A 23,690-nucleotide genomic window follows, 5' to 3' on the forward strand; every position below is an offset into this window, starting at 1 on the left:
ACATATGTGATTTTTATAGGATCTCCTCAATCCCCATCTTTTCACTCCTTTATTAAATTGCAATCTGATATTAACTTGGTAAACTAGGAATGCCAACCCTCTTGCTCTGAATTTCTCTATTTTTGGGTGAAGTTTTGTCCACTTAATTATTCATCCAATACTTAACAGTTACCTACTTTGTATTCCATAGTTCCTGTGGGTGATACAAAAATGTATCAGACATGCTCACTAACCTGAAAAAAAAACCTTATAATATAAATGAGGAGGCAAAGTGTGAAGGTTTATAGAGAATAGCTAAGTAAAATTACAAGATTATCTTTGCAAAATAGTTGTACAAGGAAAATTACAAGGGAATAAATGGTTAATAGTTCACTTTCACACCAGCAGCCTTCCCACCTTGAAGAAACCTCAGTCCTAAGCGTCTGTTCTCTTAATTTATGGCAGCCTAGCCTGGACCACCATTTAATGAAGGACCCCAGCCTTGCTTACTTCACTTTCAGCTCAGCTCAACTAGAGTTCTTCACCTCCTCACCAGCAACCTGTTCCCACTTAGCATACTCTTCTCTGTCCTCAGCTTTCCAGTTCCCCTTAATGCATTGTTTTACACTATGTAAATATAAGCTTCTTGAGGATAGGGCAAGTTTTTTGTGGGCTTGTTTTTCTATCTCCATCAATTTAAACAGTGTTTGGAACATAGTAAGCATTTAATAAATTATCTGTCTCTCTTTATCTCTGTCTCTGTCAGTGTATGTCTCTGTCTCTCTCTGTGTCTCAAGGATCAGGAAGACTCATCTTCTTGAGTTCAAGTCTAACCTCAGACACTTATTACCTGTTTTTCCCCATCTTTCTTTGTCTCTCTGTGTGTCTTTCTCTCTGTGTCTCTCCAGACCTTCCCTCAATCACTATCATTCAGTGAAGTCTTTTCATTTTTGAGGTTCCCTCCATTTCTTTATATCACTATATTCCAATGTTGGTAGTTATTATCTACCAGGAGATAAGATGTCCTTATTTCTTCCTCATTGTGTTCTATGTAGATCACAGTTCTCCTCTCCATCCATCTCAACCTCCTCACAGTTAAAAACTTTAATAGGTTGATATCTCCTCAAGTATCCCATCTTCCCCTCACATTTCTATCTTTTAAGAGATAAAATTACTGGTGAGGTAAAACTCAGAATGTCTTCACTGTTATAGTTTTAGAAGTGAAAGAAATCCTAAAATGTATCTTCATATATTTTCTAAATGTATCTTCTCACCTTTTTGTTTTCTCTAAATTGAGTGTAATAATCTATAGGACTAGTACCTACTTCTACAGCCTGCCTCTACATAGCAGAATTATGGTCCATTCACTGACCTCCTCATCCTCTCCCTCCATTTGGTTGGGTGGTCTCTATTGCTTCTTTTCCTCCCACAATTGATCCTCACCCAGTTGTTCTCCACCAAAATATCGCCCCCCCCCAATTTATGGATTTGCTAAGTAGGTGTTTTGCATATACAGTGCTGCTCCATCAGCCTTTATATTGAATCTCTTTTTCACAAAAGGTATCTTCTTTTCAGATTCTACCTATGAATCACAGCCTGCCAAGTCTCATTGAATTGAATGACATTGAATGTGCCTTCCTACATTTGTGTATAAACCTTGGAGACACAGGGGTTTTATTTTTATTGTCTCTAGAACTGATGTTCTTCCTAGGTCATGCCTGTTACTCTGTGTTAGTATCACTTGGGGGCTATATATGGACACTTTTCTCCCTCCCTCCAGCTTAAAGCCCTCTTAGTCACATCGGCAGCCTGGTTTGATGCACTTCTTCCCTTGTCCAGAGGCCATTGGGGCTATATCAGAAGCATTGGTCCAAAAATTTTGATTTCAGATATCCTCTTCTCAACCAGTCTATGAAATCCTTTCACCCAGACTCTTTCCTTTCCTTGGACATTCTTAACCACTTTAGAAATGAGAGCAGGGAACAGAGGAATGAGACAGGAAGAAAGATGATCTAATTTAGACTTAAATTGCTTCTAAAGTACTTCAGAAGTTTCTGGAGAACCTGGAATTAACCTCTTCCACTGTTGCCCTCAAAACTTGGGCTAACTAACCCAAAGATGATCTGTAGAGATCAGCTATAGCTCTAATTCCTCTCCCTTTGTCCTTTGTGTTACTGATTTGGATCCTTGGAACAGGGTAGCCTCTGGAAAAACCAAAGAAGCTTTGAGGTTCAAATGTAGGTAGGCGGTGAAAAAATGGAAGAAGTCCAAAAGTCAACCATGAGTCATAAGCCATGTTCAATCAGACAGCTTATGGCAATTTTTCACCAGGTATCTGTTTATAGTATTTCCGTTGTAAGCAGGTATTTACTACTAATCTATTACTGTCCAGGAAAAGGAGTTCCACACATCAAACATGACACGTCCATCTTTTTTCTTCATGAAGTTTGTTTTTAGCTTATGATAACAGTCAAATATCACCTCGTTGAGCTCCTCAAATTCTGTGATTCTTTTCTTTTTATGGTGCCAAAGAGAAGTAAATGGTTCTCAGGTCAGTTCAATGTAGCCAAAACCTTAAGAACCCCACTTTAGAAAATGAACACATCCTCCTTCCAAAAACCCAAATCAGGTTAGAGTACATTTCTTTAGATTTGGCAACTTAATGGTTTTGTTCTTTTGGTTGGCATATGCACATGCAGGAATAGAAGATGCATGTAATGTTGTCACAAACATTGTTGATGGGAAGGTAAAAGTTGATGACCTGATGCCTACCCTGCAGCACTTGGGAGTTAAGGTAGCTGATGACCATATTAAAGAAACACTGAAAACGGTAACACCTGATGGTGAGTACTTTAGCTTTCAACTGGTTTATTTGCTCAGACTATGCTGTTTCTCTCCACTGGCAAAGGTATGTACCTCTCCAATAGAAAAGGGGGAGGGAAAGGGAATAAGCATTTATATAGCACCTACTATAGGCGTCTGTCAGCATGCTAAACACTTTGCAAATATTATTTCACTTGATCCTCACGAGAACCCTAAGAGGGTAGGTGCTTTTATTATCCCCCCTTTACAGTTGAAGAAACTGAGGCAGGGGCTGGCTAGGTGGCACAGTGAATAGAACACTGGCCCTGGAGTCAGGAGGACCTAAGTTCAAATCTGGCCTTAGACACTTAACACTTACTAGCCCTGTGACCTTGGGCAAGTCACTTAACCCCAATTGCCCCTCAAAAAAAAACTGAGGCAGACAATAGTTATTTACTTGCTCAGTTACACAGCTAGTGTCTTAGTGTCTGAGGCTAGATCTGAACCCACAGCTCTGTTGGCTGAGCTACCTTTGACAGTGGAAGCAGTGGCCTAACTTTCGAGAAGGACAGATTTCTTCTTCTGGAAGGAAATAACAGTAACCAATTGTATAGCTTTTTAAAGTTGGCAGAGTGCTATCTATATGTTATCTCTTTTGATCTCCACAAGAACCCTATGGAAAGTAGGGACTGTTACAACCCCCATTTTATAATTGGGGAACCTAGGGTAAAGAGAGGTTCAGTGTCTTATCTAGAGTCACATGGTTAAGTAAGTTACCAAAGCAAGGTATGAACTTAGATGTTTCTGACTCTAAATCTAGCACTTTTACCCAGGATTATATTGGGAGCAGACTGAAGGTGGTCTTCAGAAATAGTCATCATCAGCTTTTCTATATATAATTAATAAAAACCAGCAAGAAGAAACAGAGAAATTTTATTTAAAATAACTATAGAATATATAAAATACTCAGGAATCTACCTACCAACACACATACACTCAGGAACTTTATGAATACAAGTACAAAATGCTTTTTATAGAAATAAAAATAGACCTAAATAATTGGAGATTTATTAATTCTCCCAGGTAGGCTGGCCAATGTAATGACAATAACAATACTACATAAATTAATTTATTTTCAGTGACATGCTTCACAAACTACCAAGAATTACTTTATAGAGCTAGAAAAAAATCATCCAGAGAAACAATAGATCAAGAATCTCAAGGGAAATTATGGAGTGGGAGGAAAGTAGGAAGGAAAGAAGCCTAAAAAAATCAAGACTTTTAAACCACGGTACAAAGAAATAATCATCAACATGGTCTGGTACTAGTTAAAAAATAGGCGGGTCAGTGAGACAAATTAGGTATAGAACATAAAAAAGCAAACAAATGTAGTAGTCTAGTGTTTGATAAAACCAAAGATTCCAGCCCCTGGAATTAGGACTTGCTATTCAACAAAAACTGATGAGGAAATTGAAAAGAAAACTGACAGGAATTATATGCAAAAAGTGACTAAATAGTATATGTCTTTGACCCAGCAATACCACTGTTAGACATATACTCAAAAGAGATCAATGCCTCATATCATATACCATGATTAGTTCCAAATGGATACATGACTTAAATTTAAAAAAAAAGGCACCGCGTAAACAAATTAGAAGAACAAGGGAAGAAATTGTCTTTCAACCTAAGGAACTGATTCAAATATATAAGAATAAGAGCCTTTCCCCTATTGATAAATGATCCGAGTATATTAACCAGTAGTTTTTGAAGAAATACAAGCTATTGACAACCATATTTTTTAAAGCCTCCAAAATCAGTAATAGCTAGAAAAATGCAAATTAAAGCAACTCTGAGGTTCTACTTCATGACCCTCATATTGTCAAAGATGACGAAAAAGAAAATGATAAATGTTGGTGAAGCTTTGGAAAAATAGGCATATTTTACACTGTTAGTAGACCCATGAATTGGCATAACTATTTTAGAAAGCAATTTGAAATTATATGCAAAAAGTGACTAATATATGCCTTTTGACCCAGCAATACCACTGTTAGACCTATGCCCAAAAGAGATCAAAGAAAGGAAAAATATCTTTTATGTAAAAAATTACAGCAACTCTTTTTGTGGTGGCAAAAACTAGAAACTAAAGGTATTCCCATCAATTGAGGAATAGCTGAATAAGTTATAGTATATGAATTTCTTACAACACTGTTATATTGTAAGAATAAGTAAATGGATGATTTCAAAATGGCATAGGAAGACTTCTGTGAACCGATGGAGGGTGAAGTGAGCAGAACCAGAACAATCTATACATCATTAATTAATTAATATTATAAAAACAAATATTTTAAGAACTTTTATAAACTGATGAAGAATGATATAATCAGAAGCAGAACAACTTTTACTCTGACAACTGTACTGTGAAAACATAAACCTTTGAAAGCTATAAGAATTTTGATGAATGTAATAACAATTCATAATTCCAGAGGACCAATAATGATGACACAACTCTCCATTAAGGAGAGATGATGGATTTAGGTTACAGAAATAGAGAGAGAGAGAGAGAGAGAGAGAGAGAGAGAGAGAGAGAGAGAGAGAGAGAGAGAGGAGAGAGAGAGAGAGATTTGGATACAGTCACTGGAGAAATTTATTTCATTTGACTATATATATCTATAACAAGAAATCTGCTTTTTTATTTTATTTTTTCAAGGGGGTAAAAAGGAAAAATAGATTTATGTTAATTTTTTAAATAGAAGAGGGTTCTACAGATGTAAAATAGTACTTTCACTTTCAGATGAGGTCACTGTAGTATTAGTTTTGCTTCATTGTTTTGTTAGAAGAGATCTTTAATAATGTGGGAGGAGTAATCTGTAAATGTATATAATATTAAAAAACTTATCAATTAAACCAAAAATTAACAAATAGCTAGCTGGAACTAATTTTTAAAACAGTGAAAGGCACAAATTCAGAGAAAGCTGGGAAGATTTGTATGGATTTTAGAGTGAAGTAAGCAAAACCTAGAAAACAATTTACACAATAATAACATTGTAAAGACAAACAAATTTGAAAAGTTAAGAACTCTGATCAGTGCAACAATCAACCATGATTCCAGAGGACTAATGATGGGATGTGCTACCCATATCCTGACAGGGAGGTGATGACTCAAAATGCTGAATGATAAATACATTTTTAGATATAACCAATGTGGTAATTTGTTTTGTTTAATTATATTTACAAGAATTTTTTTATGAGTTTTCTTTTTCTTTTTTCCAGTGGGAGAGGTGGGGGCTAGAGAATAAATGCTTGTTAATTGAAAAAAATAACTTTTCAAATTAAGAAAAACAATGAGGGCTCAAGAATGAGTCTAGGATGAGACTAGAATGAGAGGGTAGGCATAACAGGAAACTCTGCAGTTCTCTCAGAAGCAGCTTGCTATGTTTTGATGTACATTATTTTCTTTATGTGTCATCATCTTACTCTAACTATTCCTGCCTTCAGTTAGCCTGGAAGAACCCCGACCTTCATCATTCTTCCCTCTTCCCTATTATTGTCTTGCTTCCATGCCCCTTATATGGAGATTCTTTTTGTGCCTAGGATCCTGTATTAGTGTGACAATAGGTGAGTATTCAACTGAGGTCAGCCTTAAAAAAGACATTCTATATATCCAAGCCAGTACTTTCTCTGCAACTTATATCAAGATCAGAATAACACTTTTTCTGTGTGAAATATTCATCGTGTTCATCAGTCATATAAATGTAGTTGTTTTTATTGCAAAGGGAAGTCTAGAACTGTATTAGACAGAACCTTACTCTTAATTTTGTGACATTAGAGCAGCTAGATGATGCAGTGGGGAGAGTACTAGGCGTGGGGTCAGAAGACATGAGTGTGAATCCTGCTTCAGACAATTATTGCTTTGTGACCCTGGGCAATTCACTTTAACTGCTATCTGCCTCAGTTTCCCCATATGTAAAATGGAGATAATAATAACACCTCATAATAGGGTTGTTAGGAGGATCAAATGAGACAATATTTAAAGTGCTTTTGTGACTGTTAAAGTGTTATATAAATGCTGGTTATCATTGTCATCATGATGATTATCTCCCTGGTGTTTCTAAGTACAAATATATTTAATTAAATAAAACAATTTAACTCTATAATTTGTAGTTTCTGCTTATATAATTGACTATTATCAAATGATAAATGATTATGGAATGATTTAAGATACAAAAAACCAAGGAGGTGGGAGGGAAGTGGTAACCAAGTTTGTTTCTGGATGTTTTAAATTTGAATGAGGACACGTAAGATAGATGAAAATGAAAGACTGGAAGCTGACCAGAAACTTTCTAACATCCCATTTTGTAATTTTTCTGTATATCTTTTTGAGGGTTTATTTATTTCTCTGCTAGAATATATGTATGTATGATCGTATGTTATGTATGTCTGTATATACACACTTACTTTCCTATTTTGTAGGTGATGAAACAGTGAATTTACAGGAATTTATTGACACTTTGGCTAAATCTGAACCATTTAGTGACATCCAGCGTGAGTACAAAATTCAAAGTTATAATATTTGAAACTTTCCTTTTTCATTGATTAGTATTGTGTGACTTTTAAAACATATGAATTTAATATTCCATTACCAGTGAGTATTGTTAATTTGTCTCCTTTTAACCCTACATTGGAGATATAGTCTTAAATGACAAATTATTAATGTAAAACTTCTTGCTATATATATTTTCCTACTTAGGGGTGAATTTATCCATTTATCCAATTATACAAATATCCAAACAACCAATTTTTGTCCTAGATTGATGTTATTTACAAGGTACTTTGTTATTTGTATGGTATAGAAAGATGTATCATCTAACAAATATTATTTGTCTATTGTCTACTACGCTGCTGGTTGCTGGGGATATGAAGACAGAAATTAAACAGTTACTTAAGAAAAGCTTCAAAATAGCCAAAATTAAGTGAGGAGCCAGTGTGGTACAAAGCACTGATTCTGGAGTCAGCAAGTCTAGGTTGAAAATCCTACCTTACTACATGTGTGATCTTGGGCAAGTCATCAGATTTCCTAGCATTTCATTTTTCCCATCTGTGAAATGAATGAATTGAACTATATGGCTTTCAGCTCTAAATTTATGACCTACCATCAGTAATCTCTCAAGTAATAAAAATTATGAGATATAGTAAGTTCAGAGAAGAGAAAAACCTTTGTATGTTGAAATGGTCTGGGAAGACCATGGAAAAGGAAGATCTTGAACTTGGCCTTGAAAGATGGCCAATAGTGGACCCTGAGTCTCCAAGTAGTCAAATAAGGGCATGTACTGTTTATGTGTTCTATGTCACCATCCCTAAACCCAAGGCAACTTCTATTTGGCAGAAGTTCTTCGGCCCTCCCTAAAATATCTCCCTCCCTCCAACATTTTCCTCTTCTCCACAGTTTCTTTGCTATTATGGGAGGAGCAGCGTAGGTGTGTTTTGGTTCAGACTTGCAATACTACTAATATATGTCAGAAGCCTCAAAGAATAATTGGAACCAGTCTTTCAAAGAGGATCTTAAAAATATCTATAACTAACTCCCAAGTGCTCTTTCTAAAGGACAGCTATGAAATAACAGTATGTCCCTTCATCTTCACCCCTTCCCCCAAGGGGAGAGCACCCTCTGGAGGCCCTCAGAACTGAAAGGGAAAGGGGGTATTCAGCAACCACACAATCCTTATTGGACTGCAAATCACTTAAAGTCTAGTTGCTTGTAGTTATTTCTATCATAGTCAGGGCTTTTTGTTTCTTTGCTTGTTTTTTTTAATGGTAATTAGTGTTAATTGACTTGCCCAGGGTCAAACAGCTAATAAGTATTTGAGGTCAAATTTGAACTCTGGTTCTCCTGACTCTAGGGCTAGTGTTCACTGTGTCACCTAGTCGCCCTGTTTGTTTGCTACCATTATTCTATAGTATTGTTGATAGCATGACTTTAGTTCAAATCCTACCACTAACATTAATTTATTAGTTGTTTGACCATAGGCAAGTCATGCAACTTTGAGGAACTCCAATTTTCTCATCTATAAAATGGGGCTAAATTCAGTACCTACCTCACAGAATGGTTAGGAAATCTAATCTAAAGAAAGGGATAATTAGAAATGTTAGTCAACTGTAGTATGACTCTTGAATGGTTTGTTGTTGTTCAGTTTCAATTGTGTCTAATTCTTTGTGACCCCATTTAAGGGTTTTCTTGGCTAAGATACTGGAGTGATTTGCCATTTCCTTCTCCAGCTCATTTTATAGCTGAAGAAACTGGGGCAGACAGAGGTTAAGTGACTTGCCCAGGGTCACATAGCTCAGGTCCTCCTGATCTCAGGGCTGGCACTCTACTGTGCCACCTAGCTACCTTGGATTGGATGGTATTATTATCAATCACTTTCAAGAAGGAACGTACTTCTGGGAGCTTCTCCACTTTAAATATGGCTTCACTTCCCCTTTTAGTATCATACTATCACAGATCTATGGAGGAAATGGAAGTCACCTGCTCTAACCCCCTCATTTTACTGTGGAGGAAACTGAGACCTAGAGGAATTAAATCACTGATCTATATCACTCATGTGGTATAGGCAAAGCAAGGAATTACATCCAATTCTTCTGACCCCAGACACATGATGCTGTCCACTATACCAGGGGGGCTTCCCTTTTGTGAGAAATAGTATGATAATGTTATAAATTGTTATTTAATTATTTAAAAACATTATTCTGAGCAGATTATCAGAAAGGTCCATGACACAGAAGAAGGTTAAGTAACCCCTGTCTTAAAGTGTCATAGGAATCCATTTACCTAAAGAAGGAAATTGTTATTTTCTCAAACACAGTCACTATTTTTTACAATGGCTAGCAGGAACATATGGGGGCTTTTAGTTCTTGGGTTACTTCAGTGAGGTTCCAAATCTAAGAACTCATGGCAAAAAATAAATGCTTCTTCCTCCCACAAGAAATTATATATATATGCATATGTATATGTGTGTGTATCTATACAAACATCCACACACATCCACATATACCCCCCATATACATACATACATACATACATATATATATATTTATATATATACTAAGCTCCTACTATGTGCCAGGTGCTCTGATTAGCACTTTATAAATATTATTTCATTTGATCATCCTCACAACAATCCTGGGAGCAAGGTGCTATAATTATCCTCATTTTACAGATGAGGAAATTGAGGCAGACAGAGGTTAAGTAACTTACTTAGGGTTACACAGCTAGTAAGTATCTGAGGCTAGATTTGAACTCAAGTTTTCCTCACGCCAGACCCAGTGCTCTATCTATCGCCCTTCCTAGCTGCACACACACACACACACACACACACACACACACATCTCTATCTGCATCTGATCCAACACAGTCTTATAGTTTTATTTTTATGTATGTATAGGAATGGAAAATGCACGTCAATTTGTCAGCAGTATCAAGGAGGGCAAAGTGAAGAAGGATGATTTGTCACCTACTTTGGAGACATTGGAAGTGGATTTAACCTCTGAGGAGATGAAGGAAACTCTGAAATCAGTCCAACCTGATAGTGAGTACCGCAAGCTTGGTGGCCTATTAGAGGCTAGACATTTTTTTCCATTGTCACAGCTAAATTTCCAACCAGGACTGGAATCTTCACAAGGTTAAGATTTGGGGATAGGGGAGGAGAGGAACTGTTATTATATTGACATTCTATGAACCTCACAAAATTTTGTTCTAATATAGGGTATCTAGGTCAAGTAAGTGATTTCTCCATATGCTCCATTTATATAACTTAGTTCAACAAAGATTTAGTAAGCACTTAACATATGTGATGCACAGTGCCTATAAAGATTCAAAGAAAAAAGACCTTATCTTTACTTTCAAGGACCTTATAGTCTAGTGGTAGGCTTGTGGATTGTTGAAGAAAACAATCTACATCTTGTGTTTTTGCTTTATAAAAAGCATCAAAGATACAGTTATTTTATTATTTTATGAGCATTTTGCTCAGGGAAATGCTGCCTAACAGAGTCTCCCCATTGCCCTGTCCCTTCCCCCCCTAAATGAGAACCTTTCTGATTAAGCAATCATATTTTACATAATCATTAATAAAAAGAGGAAGAGATTCCAGAGCAACAAAAAGACACAACTACCATAGTTTTCAGTTACAGTTTTAAAAATTATACTTAATAGTGGGAACAGTGATATGTGGGTATACCCTTGGAGAAAATTTGACTTGTAGAAAATTTTTCTATATGCAATTATAGAAAATTTTCATTTCATACATATATATGTACAGAGAGAAAATTTTTCTATATACACATATTGAAATTTTTCATTTTCTGTATGTTTTTATTTTCTGTGTCTATTTCTGTTGATAGATGGTAAGATAGAAAGAAAGGAAGGAAGGAAGGGAGGAAGGAAGGAAAGAAGGATGAATCCAATTTTTAACTTGGGTTAAGAGAAGTAGAAAATGAATCCTTTTCTTTTTTTTCTTTCTTTTTTTTTTTTTTAAAGCAATTGGGGTTAAGTAACTTGCTCAAGGTTACACGGCCAGTTATTTCTGGGTGTGGTGCTGAGTATCTGAGCCCAGATTTGATCCAGGTCATCCCGACACTGGAGCCGGTGCTCTTACTCGCTGAGCCACCTGGCCGCCCCCAAATGAATCCTTTTCTTAACCTGAGTAAATCAGGGCTCTTAACCTGGGATCCAATGGGAATAGGGTGAGGAGGTCTGAACTTGGATGGGAGAAAATATCACATCTTTATTTTCACAAACTTCTAAATGAAATATTCTCAGGGGCGGCCAGGTGGCTCAGCGAGTAAGAGCACCGGTTCCAGTGTTGGGACGACCTGGAGATCGAATCCCAGGCTCAGACACTCAGCACCACACCCAGAAATAACTGGCCGTGTAACCTTGAGCAAGTTACTTAACCCCAATTGCTTTAAAAAAAAAATGAAATATTCTCTTCAATTATTTAATAACATTATTCTGATCAAACTGCCAAAGGGGTTCATGACACAGAAGAAGGTTAAGTAACCCTTGTCTTAAAGTGTCATAGAAATCCATTTATCTAAAGAAGGAAATTTTGGCAATAAGTAGTGAAAAGAATCCTGGCTTTGGAATCAAAAGAGCTTGAATCAAATCCTGATTCTGCCAATTTAGTACCTATGTGACCTTAGGAAATCACTTAATCATTCTCTGTTTCATCTGTAAAACAAGAAGGTTGGATTATATGACTCCCTTGCATCACCACATTTACAATCATCTCATATGATCCTATGACTGCTCCAATTTTGTTAAGGTCAAATGAACACTTCTCTATATGAAATTTTTCTTCATTTATTTGATCATCCTCCCCTAAAGTCCTTACTCTGATATCAGATTCTCAGATTACTTTATGAGGCAGCTCTTAGTCTGAAACTAGTTTACTTTCTAATCTCTGACTTTACTCAGTATATTATTGTAGGATGACTTCATAGGGTAAACTGTCTTTTCTCTGGAAATATCTAAATGGCATTCTGTTCCCTCTTGTAGAGGACGGAGCTGTGGATTTAAAGGTTTTTTTCGAGAAACTGGCTGAAATGGAAAAATTTCAGAGGTGTAAACGTGAGTATGAATTTTAAAAGGAATATGTTTATAACCTCCCTTTTCTTCTGCCAATAATATTTCACTTAAAATGTCACTTTCCAATAACCTTTTTTCTCAGTTCTTCTTTCATTCCTTTATTAAATAGGAAGATGATTTTAAATGGCAAATCAGGAATGCCCAAAATTTTGTGTGAATGTGTGTATGTATGTATACACACACACACACAAAAGTAAAATTTTGTGTGCTTAGTCAATCGACTGATTTTTAATATTGATAATAACAGACATTTAGAGTAGTGCTTTAAAATTTGCAAACCATTTTTATAACTTATATCATTTGGACCTAATAATAATCCTTTGAGGCAGGTACTACAGGTATTTTAAATATCCATTTTACAGATAAGGAAAGTGAAGCAGAAAGAACTGAAATGACTTACTAGTCACATAGCTTGTGAGTATGAGAGGTAGGATTAAGCCCACCACTCTATCCAGTCTTGCCCACTGCTTCTCATAAAGTATCTACTGTGTACAATGGGGCAACTATGTGGTACAATGAATAGAGTACCAAGCCTGGAATCAGGAAGACCTGGGTTCAAATTTGGCTTCAGGCATTTACTAGCTATGTGACCCTATGCAAGTCACAATGTAGTTTGCCTCAGTTTCCTCATCTGAAAAATGAGTGGGAGAAGGAAATGGCAAACCAGTCCAGTGCCCCTTTACTAAGAAGACTCCTAATGGAGTCACAAAGAGTTGGAAATGACTGAAAAATGATTAAACAAACTGTTCAAAATATTTAACTAATAGCTGTTGGCCCTATGGTAATGTATCAGGCATGATTCTGGCTTTCGGGGAGCTTAGATTGGGAGGCAAGGCATAAGAATTAAGGAAGAAAAGTTAAGGGTCAATTTGTGTTAAATCACTACAAAACAACTATGAATAAATTACCACCAAACAAAAAAGATGACAAATACTATGAGTTCAGAATTCTGTGGATTAGAATGATCTCAAAAATCTTTACATAGGGAGCGGCTAGGTGGCACAGTGAATAGAGCACCAGCCCTGGAGTCAGGAGGACCTGAGTTCAAATCCGGCCTCAGACACTTAACACTTACTAGCCATGTGTCCTTGAGCAAGTCACTTAACCCCAATTACCCTGACTTCCTCCCTCCAAAAAGCAAAAAATAGGAGGCAAGACATGAGCTAGATAGTTTTTACTTGAAGAATGGATAAGGTTATTGTTCAGGATTATCATTAGCAGTTTGGAATGTGAATGGAATCAGCAAAGGGAAGTCGGCATTCAGGTCAGTTCATGTCCTGGAAGAGCCCAAGGGGAACACTGTTAAACTCTGTGATTACCTTTCTGTATCATCTCCTGTTCTGAAGATTTTTAACTTCTCTTTCCCCTGGCCAATGAGAAAAGGAGCTGGGAGAGGAAGAAGGGCTATGGTAAGCTCTGGTTAGTTTCAGTTCAACAATAATCCTAAAGTATCTGAGAATCCTTGTTAGGACCTGAAATCTTACCTGTTCAACCAGAGACCTCAACACATTGAAAACTGTCTGAGAGTATATTCCTTAAGGGCCATCATGAGTTAAAACTTCTGTTTGCCCATCATTATCATCCTAATATGAATTCCAAAAGCAGAGCAAGCTCTGGAGAAAGGGACGTTGTTTGGAGATCCAGGATGTGGACAGGGGAAGTAGCAAAACAGAAAACTCAGCCGCTGACAACCATATGGAAAGATGTACTTAATTCTAGGCTATTGGAATTTCTATAATAATTTTAATAATCTCTTATATGAGAACAAGCTAATGTTTGTTGCTAATCTATTATAATCAAGGAAGAAAATTCTAGGAATTTTCCATATGTTCCATGAGCCATTAATTGTGCATTAATTATTCAAGCAAGCAAGCAAACTTTTATCAAGGACCTGCTCTGTGCCAGACCCTATGTTAGATGCTTAGGAGGCTAAAAATGGAACAATCCCAATTCAGAAGGTGCTTACAGCCTAATAGGGCATATGTTAGCACTCTACTTATGATGGTTTAATAAACTGTGGCGTCTTTAGCATTTACACCATTAATATCTTTTAGGTTGCCAGACATGTGGAAGAACTTAGATTTCAGCTTACTTCACTGAGTGCCCAGGCTCAAGAACCAGTTTTAAGAAAACAAATTTGTTTTCATTATTATGTGTTAAATATTTCTCTAGAACTCACCAAATTACTAATTTTGTGATTTGATTTATTGCATACATATAGGACTAAAAGATGCCTGTGATGTTTTTGCCAAAATCATTGATGGGAACATCAATGTTAGTCAGCTTGCACCTACAATGAAGACTTTGGGGGTTCCTCTACATCAAGATGATCTTAATGAGACATTGAAATCTGTGGAGGTTGATGGTGAGTAGTATACCAAGTTACTTGCTCAGAGTATCTGAGTACTGAGAGTATGTATGTGTGTACACACACATACATATACACACATACACACACTCAGAGAACACATATATACACTCATATATACTCACATGAATACATTTATGTACCTATATCTATCTGGGATAGCTAAGTGGCACAGCGGATAGGCCCTGGAGTTAGGAGGACCTGAGTTCAAATGCAGCCTCAGACACTTACTGTGTGACCCTGGGCAAGTCACTTTTAAGCCTGTTTACTTCAGTTTCTCATCTGTAAAAATGAGCTGGAAAAGGAAATGATGAATCATTCCAGTGTTTTTGCCAAGAAAACCCGGGATGGGGTCACAGAGAATTGAACATGACTGAAACAACTCAACAACAGCTATCTATTTGCTATTTCCCGTGTTATAGCCAAAATTCCTCTCATGCTTAGGAGATTTTCTTTATGTTAGAATTTTAAGATTTGCAAAGTGCCTTATATGATACATTATCTTATTTGGTCAAACAATCAGCAAATATTTATTTTAAATGCCTGCTATGTGCCAGGTACTAGGTGCTGGTGATGCAGAAACAAATGTGAAATAGTACCTGACCTCAAGGAACTTACATTCTAACAAGGGAATCCACATCTATATCCACAGATTTATACATGACACAAACAAAGCAGATAGAAAGGTAGCCTGGGAGGAGGGGTGAGCATGGAGGGAAGATAGCAGCAGCTGCAAAGACAGTGACAGGCTTCCTTATCCTCACCACAGCCTTAAGAGGTGATGTATGTACTACAAATATTAATTATCCTCACCTTTCAGATGAGGAAAGCAAAGTCAAGAGAGTTAAATGAACTTGTACATCATCATACAGCTAATAAATGTTGCAGGCAGGATTTGAACCCAGGTTTTGCCTTACTCAAAATCCAGCATTTTGTGGTCTATGTGTATCAATCCCCCGCTCAAGAAGCTTCACTGGCTGTCTTGCCTCCAGGATGAAATAGAAACTCCTATGGCTTTTAAAGCCCTTCACAGTTGAGCTCCAAACTTCTTTCCAGGCTGATTGATTGATTACACGTTGCTTTCCTTTACCAGCTCTTGACTATCAAATTGGGCTACTTCCTGTTCTCCACGTGTGACATTTGACTTTCTACCTCTGGGTCACACAGGCTCACCTCTCCCTTTGCACCCCCCCTGGAATTGTCTCTTTTCATCTCTGACTCTTGGAATTGCTAAGCTCCCTTCCCTGTCTCTCTAAGACTCCCAGCAGACTTCCTTCAGACTGCTGAGGCTCTGTATTCCTCATCCTCCAGAAGGAGTCTGGGAGAATGAACTGCTTCTCCATGTAACTAGAAAAGATGATTCCCCAAACTTCATGTTCTCATTTGATGTCAGTGGCATCTGAACATTCTGGTTAATCTTTCCCAGATCGAGTCCTTAGGCCACTGAAATCCAGGGAATTGTGGATAGTGGCTCTGACCAGTCGGCAGATCCCTTCTCTGACAGGTTTCTGTGTCCATGGTTCTGTGGAGATGGAAAAATCCAGGGTTTAGGAAGAAGTGATTCTCAAATTGGTTTCATGGACAGACTTTATTATAGGGATGATCATTGGAAGTACAGCCTAAAGGGAGGGAGGGCAGAGGTCATCTTGCAGATGTAGGAGCCAAGGCCCCAAAAGGTTAATGACTTATCCAGGGTCACTCAGTTGGGAAATAGCAGAAGAGGCATCTGGACCCAGGTCCAGTGACTTCATATTTACTGCTCTTTTTAGTAGACTATCACTGCCGGGTATACAAAAGACAAAAGGAAATAAAAGCTTAGCAGTTCACCAGCCTCCAACTTTACTTTGCTATTGATAGACTTGATTTTATAGATTTCCTTTGCCATTTTATTCTCTGAATTGTGTTTTTACTCTTTTATAGAACAAAGAGGAATTGATTTAAAGGATTTTGTCGATGTTTTATCTAAAACTGAAAAATTTGTGGAAGGCCAACGTGAGTATGAATTTCAAAACAAGGATGATTGAAACCTTCCCATTCTTAGTTTGGTGTACCTTTATGACTTTTAAAATATATGAATTCAACTTTTTAAAAGGGTTTTTACTAACCCTCTTTCTTTTTAATTAGACCACTTAGCACTATGCTAAACACAGGATACAGATGTGAAGAAGTTTATAATCTAATGAAAGGAGACAAGAAACAAAAAGAAGCTGTAAAGGTGGGGGGAGGCACCCAGCATAGGGGCATAGTGGAGGAGTCAAATACTATTATTAAATAGAAAGATGCTTTTAAATAGCAAATCAGAAATTCTAGACTATTTGTTAATTTTTTAAACTATATAAAGTTTTATAAATTCAATTAGTTCATAATTTTTAATTAAGTCGTTTCTATATATATTTTCCTTTCTATTATCAGGTATGTATATTATATCAAATCAGATCTAAATTCTCAATAAACCTGAAGTATAAGTGGGGAGGCTGGACATAATTAAGATAGTTCAGAAGTTAAAAAAAATTGTCCATGTTAAATAAATACAATATAGTAAAATAAGAAATGTTAACATATATAGTAGATTTATTATATAAGTGGCAAAGGCAATAAATGCAATTGAATTCAGGGAAGGAAGACCCCCTTTGTCGGCCAGAGTGATATAGAAAGGGTTCATGAAGAACTAGATACTTGACCTGAACTTTGAAGGATGGGTAAGAATTTTGCCCATGATTGCTCCTGGCAAATCTTTAGAGTCCACATTTAGGGGATCAGATTGGACTAGAGCAGGAGGGGACAAGACTTTTATTTAGTACCTATGTCATTTTTCCACTAAACCAATTTCCCTCCTAAAGGAAAAATTTCACAGGGGCCATGACAGAACCATCCTATACCCAATCCCACCTTAGGTTCCTTCCCCTGCTTGCATTTCTTAGCCTTCTAGATAGTGTGTGTGCATGCGTGTGAATAGGTGCACATGTGTGAGTCAGGGCAGGAAGGGGTTTGGTCTGACTTGGTTTAGAATCAAGTGCTCTTAAAGTACCAGTGGAGTTTAAGGAGGTCCTAGAGTCAGCCTTATCAACTAGAACTAACAAAACTATCTTAACTGGCCCAGAGTGCATCCTTTTAGTGCATCCATGAGCAAAACCTGTCCCTACATCTAACCCAATACTAATCTGGATCTGGAGTAACATCTGGAGACCTCATACGGCTTTAACATTCAGATAGGTGAAAGGGAACATAAGAGAGTATCCCATAGATGAAAATAGCCCTGGGCCATAACCCTTAAAGGCAGAGAGCTTATGATAAATTGCAAGTACTTCACAATTATCTCACTTTGAGAACAAAGGACAAACCACAACCACATAGATTGCTAATCAAACACTAACGAGAAAAGAAGGTTCTAGGTCTAGACTATACTCTAAGTATGAAATGTGTGCCCCTTAATTGTTAGCACAAATTAGCATTTCACTTTTTTCTGCTTAATAAAAAAAACAATTTAATTTCATCCAAAGTAGTGTGTATTTTTTTTATGGATGCAAATAGCAACATATGGAGTCTTTGAATGCCCAAAACCCAGGAGTCCCTGCTCTAGAAAACAAATGCATTCATCACATTAGTGTTTTACGTTTCTTTAGACTCACCAGTCTGATCATTTTATATTTTTATTCATATGTACATGTAGGATTAGAAAATGCAGGTGACATTATCTCGCAAGTCACTGGTGGGAAAGTCAAGGTCAGTGATCTTGCCCCTACTTTGGAGAGCTTGGGAGTCAAGGTGACTAAGGAAGACATTAATGAAGTATTGCCAACTGTCAAGGCTGATAGTAAGTACTTCATGTTTATTATATATTAAATCATATTTTATTATATTTTTATGTTCATTATATGTGTCATATTTATGTTCATTATATAAGTATCTGTTTATTATATAAATTCATAATTATTATATAATGTTTATGTTTATTATGTTATATTTATTATATAAGTATCTCTATTCATTCCAAAGGCAAAGCTAAATTTCCAGGTGTTCCCCACAAGGTTCAGATTTCTTTTTTTTTTTTGGAGGGGGGAGGGCAGGGCAGTTAGAGTTAAGTGACTTGCCCAAGGTCACACGGCTAGTAAGTGTTAAGTGTTTGAGGCCCCATTTGAACTCAGGTCCTCCTGACTCCAAGGCCAATGCTCTATTCACTGTGCCACCTAGCCACCCCAGGGATTTTTTTTTCTCTCTTGAAATAGAATATAGAGGGAATATCAGTGAGTTGGTTATTAGGGAGTATGTAGCAGGGGGAACTTATTAAGGCAGGGCTGTCAAGAAATGTGTGATAAGAATTCCATGTAACTGCCCAAAGTAAAATTCTATGTCCTGAAGCACAGTCTGACCGTCAGTGTGCCCAATTATTTCTTGGAACTTGCTGGTGCTGGTCACCTACTATGCCCAGTTTGCAAGGATTTGGTTTTTCCCTATGGTCCTTTAATTAATTAATTTATTGTTTGTGCCAAGAGAGAATTCTTTTACTGGCTTTTCACATAGACCTCCTTTCTGAGGGAGGCAGAGGCAGCTGGGTGATGCAGGGAATAGAGAATTGGTCTTGGACTCAGGAAGACCAGAATTCATATCTGGTCTCAGTCACTTCCTAGTTGTGTAACCCTAAGCAAGTCATTTGACCTCTGCACCAGCTTCCTCAACTGTAAAACTGGAATAATAATAGCACCCACCTCCCACAGGACAAATGGACCAAATGAGATAATAGGTGTAAAGCACACCCCCAGCACATTTTTGTTGTTGCGTCGTTTCAGTCATGTGTTACTCTCTGTGACCCCTTTTGGAGGGGTTTTCTTGGCAAAGATACTGGAGTGGTTTGCCATTCCCTTCTCCAGATCATTTTATAGGTGAGGAACTGAGGCAATAAGTGATTTGCTCAGGGTCACACCTCTAGGAAGTGTCTAAGGCTGGTTTTGAACTCATAAAGATGAGTATTCCTGATTTCAAGCCCAGTACTCTATCCACTGCACACCTAGCACAGAGTAGGAAATTAATAAATACTTATTCTCTTATGTCATAAAGTTAGTTGTAAATTGGCTATCCTGAGGTCATTATCACCTAGTGGCTCTTATTAGAGTACCAGATATTCCAAATATACCATATAGTTCAAGAAAAGCATAGGAGGAATACCCATGACCATAAAACAAAAGTTTGAATTCACAATGGTTGTTAAAACCAATAGACCTAAGGTGATGCATTCTACTCAAGTCCTACTTGGCTGCCTCATGGTGGCATCAAGCTGACCCTGCATTTTCCTAGGCTATGCCAATGGAACACTACTTCTGACAGATATTGCCAAACTGAAGGGTTTCAAGTTTGACCCTGTGATGAGCTCCAGATATGTTTCCCAAGGGCCAGCCTTGCTCATCACCAGGATGGCCAGAGCAATCTCTTGAAAATTATTTACTAAGCTGTAGAAATGGCAACAATAGTACTAATATCTATTTTTGCCAGCAATGCTGGACAAGTGTCTCCTGCAAAGTCCACTGGTAGTAGAGCCCCAAAGTTCTCTTTGGGGTTCTCTTCTCTTTTCTCACTTTAACCTTTCTAATTTGGTGATCTTATCAGCTACCAAAGAATCGATGAACTTCTCTGTGAAGATGATTCCAATATCTCTATGTCTATTCCTAGTCCCCCTCCTGAATTTTATTCATGCATCACCAACTACCTATTGGGCATTTCTAAATGAATATTCCAAAGGCATCTCAAATTCAACATGTCCAAAACAGAATTCACTATCTCTCCCCACAAACTCTTTGCTCTTCTGGACTTTTCTATTATTGTTGAGGGCATTAATGTGCTAGTAACTTAAGTTCATAACCACATTGCTTTCCTTGATTCTTTACTCTCCTTCACTCTATATAATCCATTAACAAGTTTCAACTCCACAATGTCTCATATGTACAGGCCCCTTTCTCTATATTCATACAACTATCACCGTAGTTCATGCCCTCCTTAATGTAGCCCAGAACTTGCCACAACTACTTCAATAGCCTTCTAATTGGTCTCCCTGCCTAAAGTCTCTCCCAATCTTCCCTTTACTCAGTTTACCAAAATAATTTTTCTAAAGCCTAGAATCATGTCATTCCACCTACTCAAAAGACACTCCATTGGCTCCCTAGTTACCTCCAAGTTCTGTTTGGTATTTAAAACATTTCACAAAATGGCCCCTTCCTACTTTTCCAGCCTTCTTATATTTTATTCATTCTATGATCTAGCAGCATTGGCCTACTTGATGTGTCTAGCAGAAACATGATGAAGTATGGGACAGATATTTATTTACCACATACAAAGAAAAATAACAAAAAAGACTCATGGCATTCATTGACAGAGTTTCTTAAAACTCTGTCAATACAGTTATATATATGTTATATATGATACAGTTGAAAACTGCTGTTATAGAAACTGCAATCATCTTTATTATACTATGTCATGGAAACAATGCTTGTTTCATTCTGTAAACTAAAAATAAAAATAATCTTGTGGGAGGAAGACATTTAAATTTGATCTAGACATAAAGAAGTTTGCAGGACTGCCAGTGAAGCATTTCAGCTTTGCAACTATGTCAGATTCTGACACAATTCTGTGAGATTCTATGTCTTCTAGCAAGCCACACCAGGGTTTGGGTCAATCTTGTTATTATTGGTTGTCTTCTAGGGCACTAGAGTAGTCAACTGCCAAGTAGCTTTACCCATATGATCTCTCAAACTCATAAGGTAGCTCTTGAGCCTACACATGTCTACCTTATTTGCAAATAATTTTGCAAATTTCTTACTCATCAGATTTTTAAAAGTGGAAAAGGCAGGTAAGGAAGGGCCCAGGTGCAAGTTCACCTGATTGATTTTGTTACACTTGGGAGTGGAGTAGAAAAGACCACTGCCTGTTTCCCTCCTCTTACACAGAAAGTCTAGAGGCAAAAGAGTATGACTTTCTATATAAGAGAGTTGAATGAAGAGAATGGGTAGGAAGCTACTTGCTTTTTAACTGATGAAGCCACCCCATTCCCTCACCCCAAGTCACTGTCTTTGGGCAGGGAGAGGACTCAAGATTTTTGACATCATATCCAAAATGCCAAATCCTTCCAGTGCTGAGTTATCACATAGCCAGAAGTCCAACATGGCAAAATGCTAAGTCACACATGTAGTTAGTCAGAAGTAGGAAAGGCAACTTTGTGCATATTCCATGGAATGGCCCTAATTACATGTATAATATAAAATTATTGTGTGTGTATGTGTGAGAGAGACAGACAGAGACAGAGATAAACAGAGAGAGACAGAGACAGAAAGACAGAGGTAAACAAAAACAGACACAAAAAGACACAGACAGACAGACAAAGCAGTAGTAATGGGGACAGGTGAAGCAAAGACAGAAAAAGAAAAGCACATTTGATAGAAAGTCAGTCTTGGAGCCAGGAAAACTGGGTTTCTATTCAACTCTGGTTTTTTCATCAAGAATGCTTGAAAGTGGGGCAGCCAGGTGGCTCAGCGAGTAAGAGCACCAGCTCCAGTGTCAGGATGACCTGGGGATCAAATCTGGGCTCAGATACTTAGCACCACACCCAGAAATAACTGGCTGTGTAACCTTGAGCAAGTTACTTAACCCCGATTGCTTTAAAGAAAAAAGAATTCTTGAAAGTCCTCTATTCCACTGATACTCATTTTTGCTGGGTAGGTGATTCTTGGTTTTAATCCCAGCTCCTTTGACCTCCGGAATACCATATTCCAAGCCCTTTGATCCCTCAGTATAGAAGCTACCAGTTATACTGATTTGTTATACTGATTGTTTTTCCACAATATTCAAATTATTTCTTCCTGGCTGCTTTAATATTTTCTCCTTGATCTGGGAATTCTGGAACCTGGCTATAATATTCCTAGGAGGTTTCTTTTGGGGATCTTTTTCAGGAGGCAAATGGTGGATTCTTTCAACCTCTTTTTTGCCCTCTGTTTCTAAAACATCAGGGCAATTTTCTTTGAGAATTTCTTGAAGGATGATTTCTAGGTTCTGTTTTTGGTCATGACTTTCAGGTAGTATTTTTATTTATTTTTTGCAAATGCTTTATTAACTTCTGGTTTACATCATTCATTTCTGCCAGATTTTGAGTTACAAATTTTTTTCCCCATTTTTCCCCTACCCACTGCCCCAAAATAGTGGTCCCACAGGATATCCCCTCTTCCAATCTGCTCTCTCCCATATCTTCTCCTATACCTCCTTCGACTTTTCCAGTAGGGCATGGTGGATCTCTATGCCCCAATGCCTGTATATCTTATTTCCCAATTACATGTAAAGTAGTATTAATAATAGCATTTATATATATTTAAACATTTGATTTTAAAACTTTGAATTCCAGATTCATTGCCTTCCTCCCTTGTCACCCCCCCCTACTGGGAAGATAAGCAATTCAGTATAGGTTGTACATGTGTAGCTTTACAAAACATTATCATAGTAGATATATTGTAAAAGACTGACTATATTTCCCTCCCTCCTATCCCACCTCCACTTTTTCTATTCTCTACTTTGATCCTGTCCCTTTTCAAAAGTGGGTGCTTCCAACTTCCCTCCCCCTAACCTACCCTCCTTTCCATCATCTCCCCTCTAATCCCTTTTCCCCCTACTCTCTTGTAGGATTAGATACCCTAATTAGTGTGTATATCATTTCTTCCCTGAGCCAAATTCAATGAGAATAAGGTTTTCCCTTTTTGCTTTCCTGTTCTTCCTCTCCATTGTAACCATTTTCCCTTGCCTCTTCTATATGAGATAGTTTACCATTCTGTCTCTCCCCATCTCATCTTGTTATATTCCTCTCTCACCTCTTAATTTCACTTTTTAAATATCATCCCTTCCTATTAAATTGGTCCTGTGCCCTGTATC

General features: G+C 37.4%; 2 protein-coding genes across 2 annotated transcripts in view; both read left to right on the plus strand.

Moving 5' to 3' along the window:
• LOC138152763 (EF-hand calcium-binding domain-containing protein 13-like) overlaps positions 1-7,355 on the plus strand; it is a 98,045-nt gene extending 90,690 nt beyond the window's left edge. Inside the window, exons 30-31 of the mRNA XM_069076850.1 lie at positions 2,679-2,822; positions 7,252-7,355. Coding sequence (XP_068932951.1) covers positions 2,679-2,822; positions 7,252-7,355 — 248 coding nt within the window. The remainder of the gene's footprint in view (positions 1-2,678; positions 2,823-7,251) is intronic.
• Positions 1-23,690, plus strand: part of METTL2A (methyltransferase 2A, tRNA N3-cytidine) — a 393,599-nt gene that overhangs the window by 63,828 nt on the left and 306,081 nt on the right. The gene's annotated exons all lie outside the window — the stretch shown is intronic.

This window comes from Petaurus breviceps, unplaced genomic scaffold (assembly GCF_028583685.1).
Source record: "Petaurus breviceps papuanus isolate PSGF00001 unplaced genomic scaffold, PetGlider_PUasm1.0 90925, whole genome shotgun sequence".
NCBI lineage: Eukaryota > Metazoa > Chordata > Mammalia > Diprotodontia > Petauridae > Petaurus > Petaurus breviceps.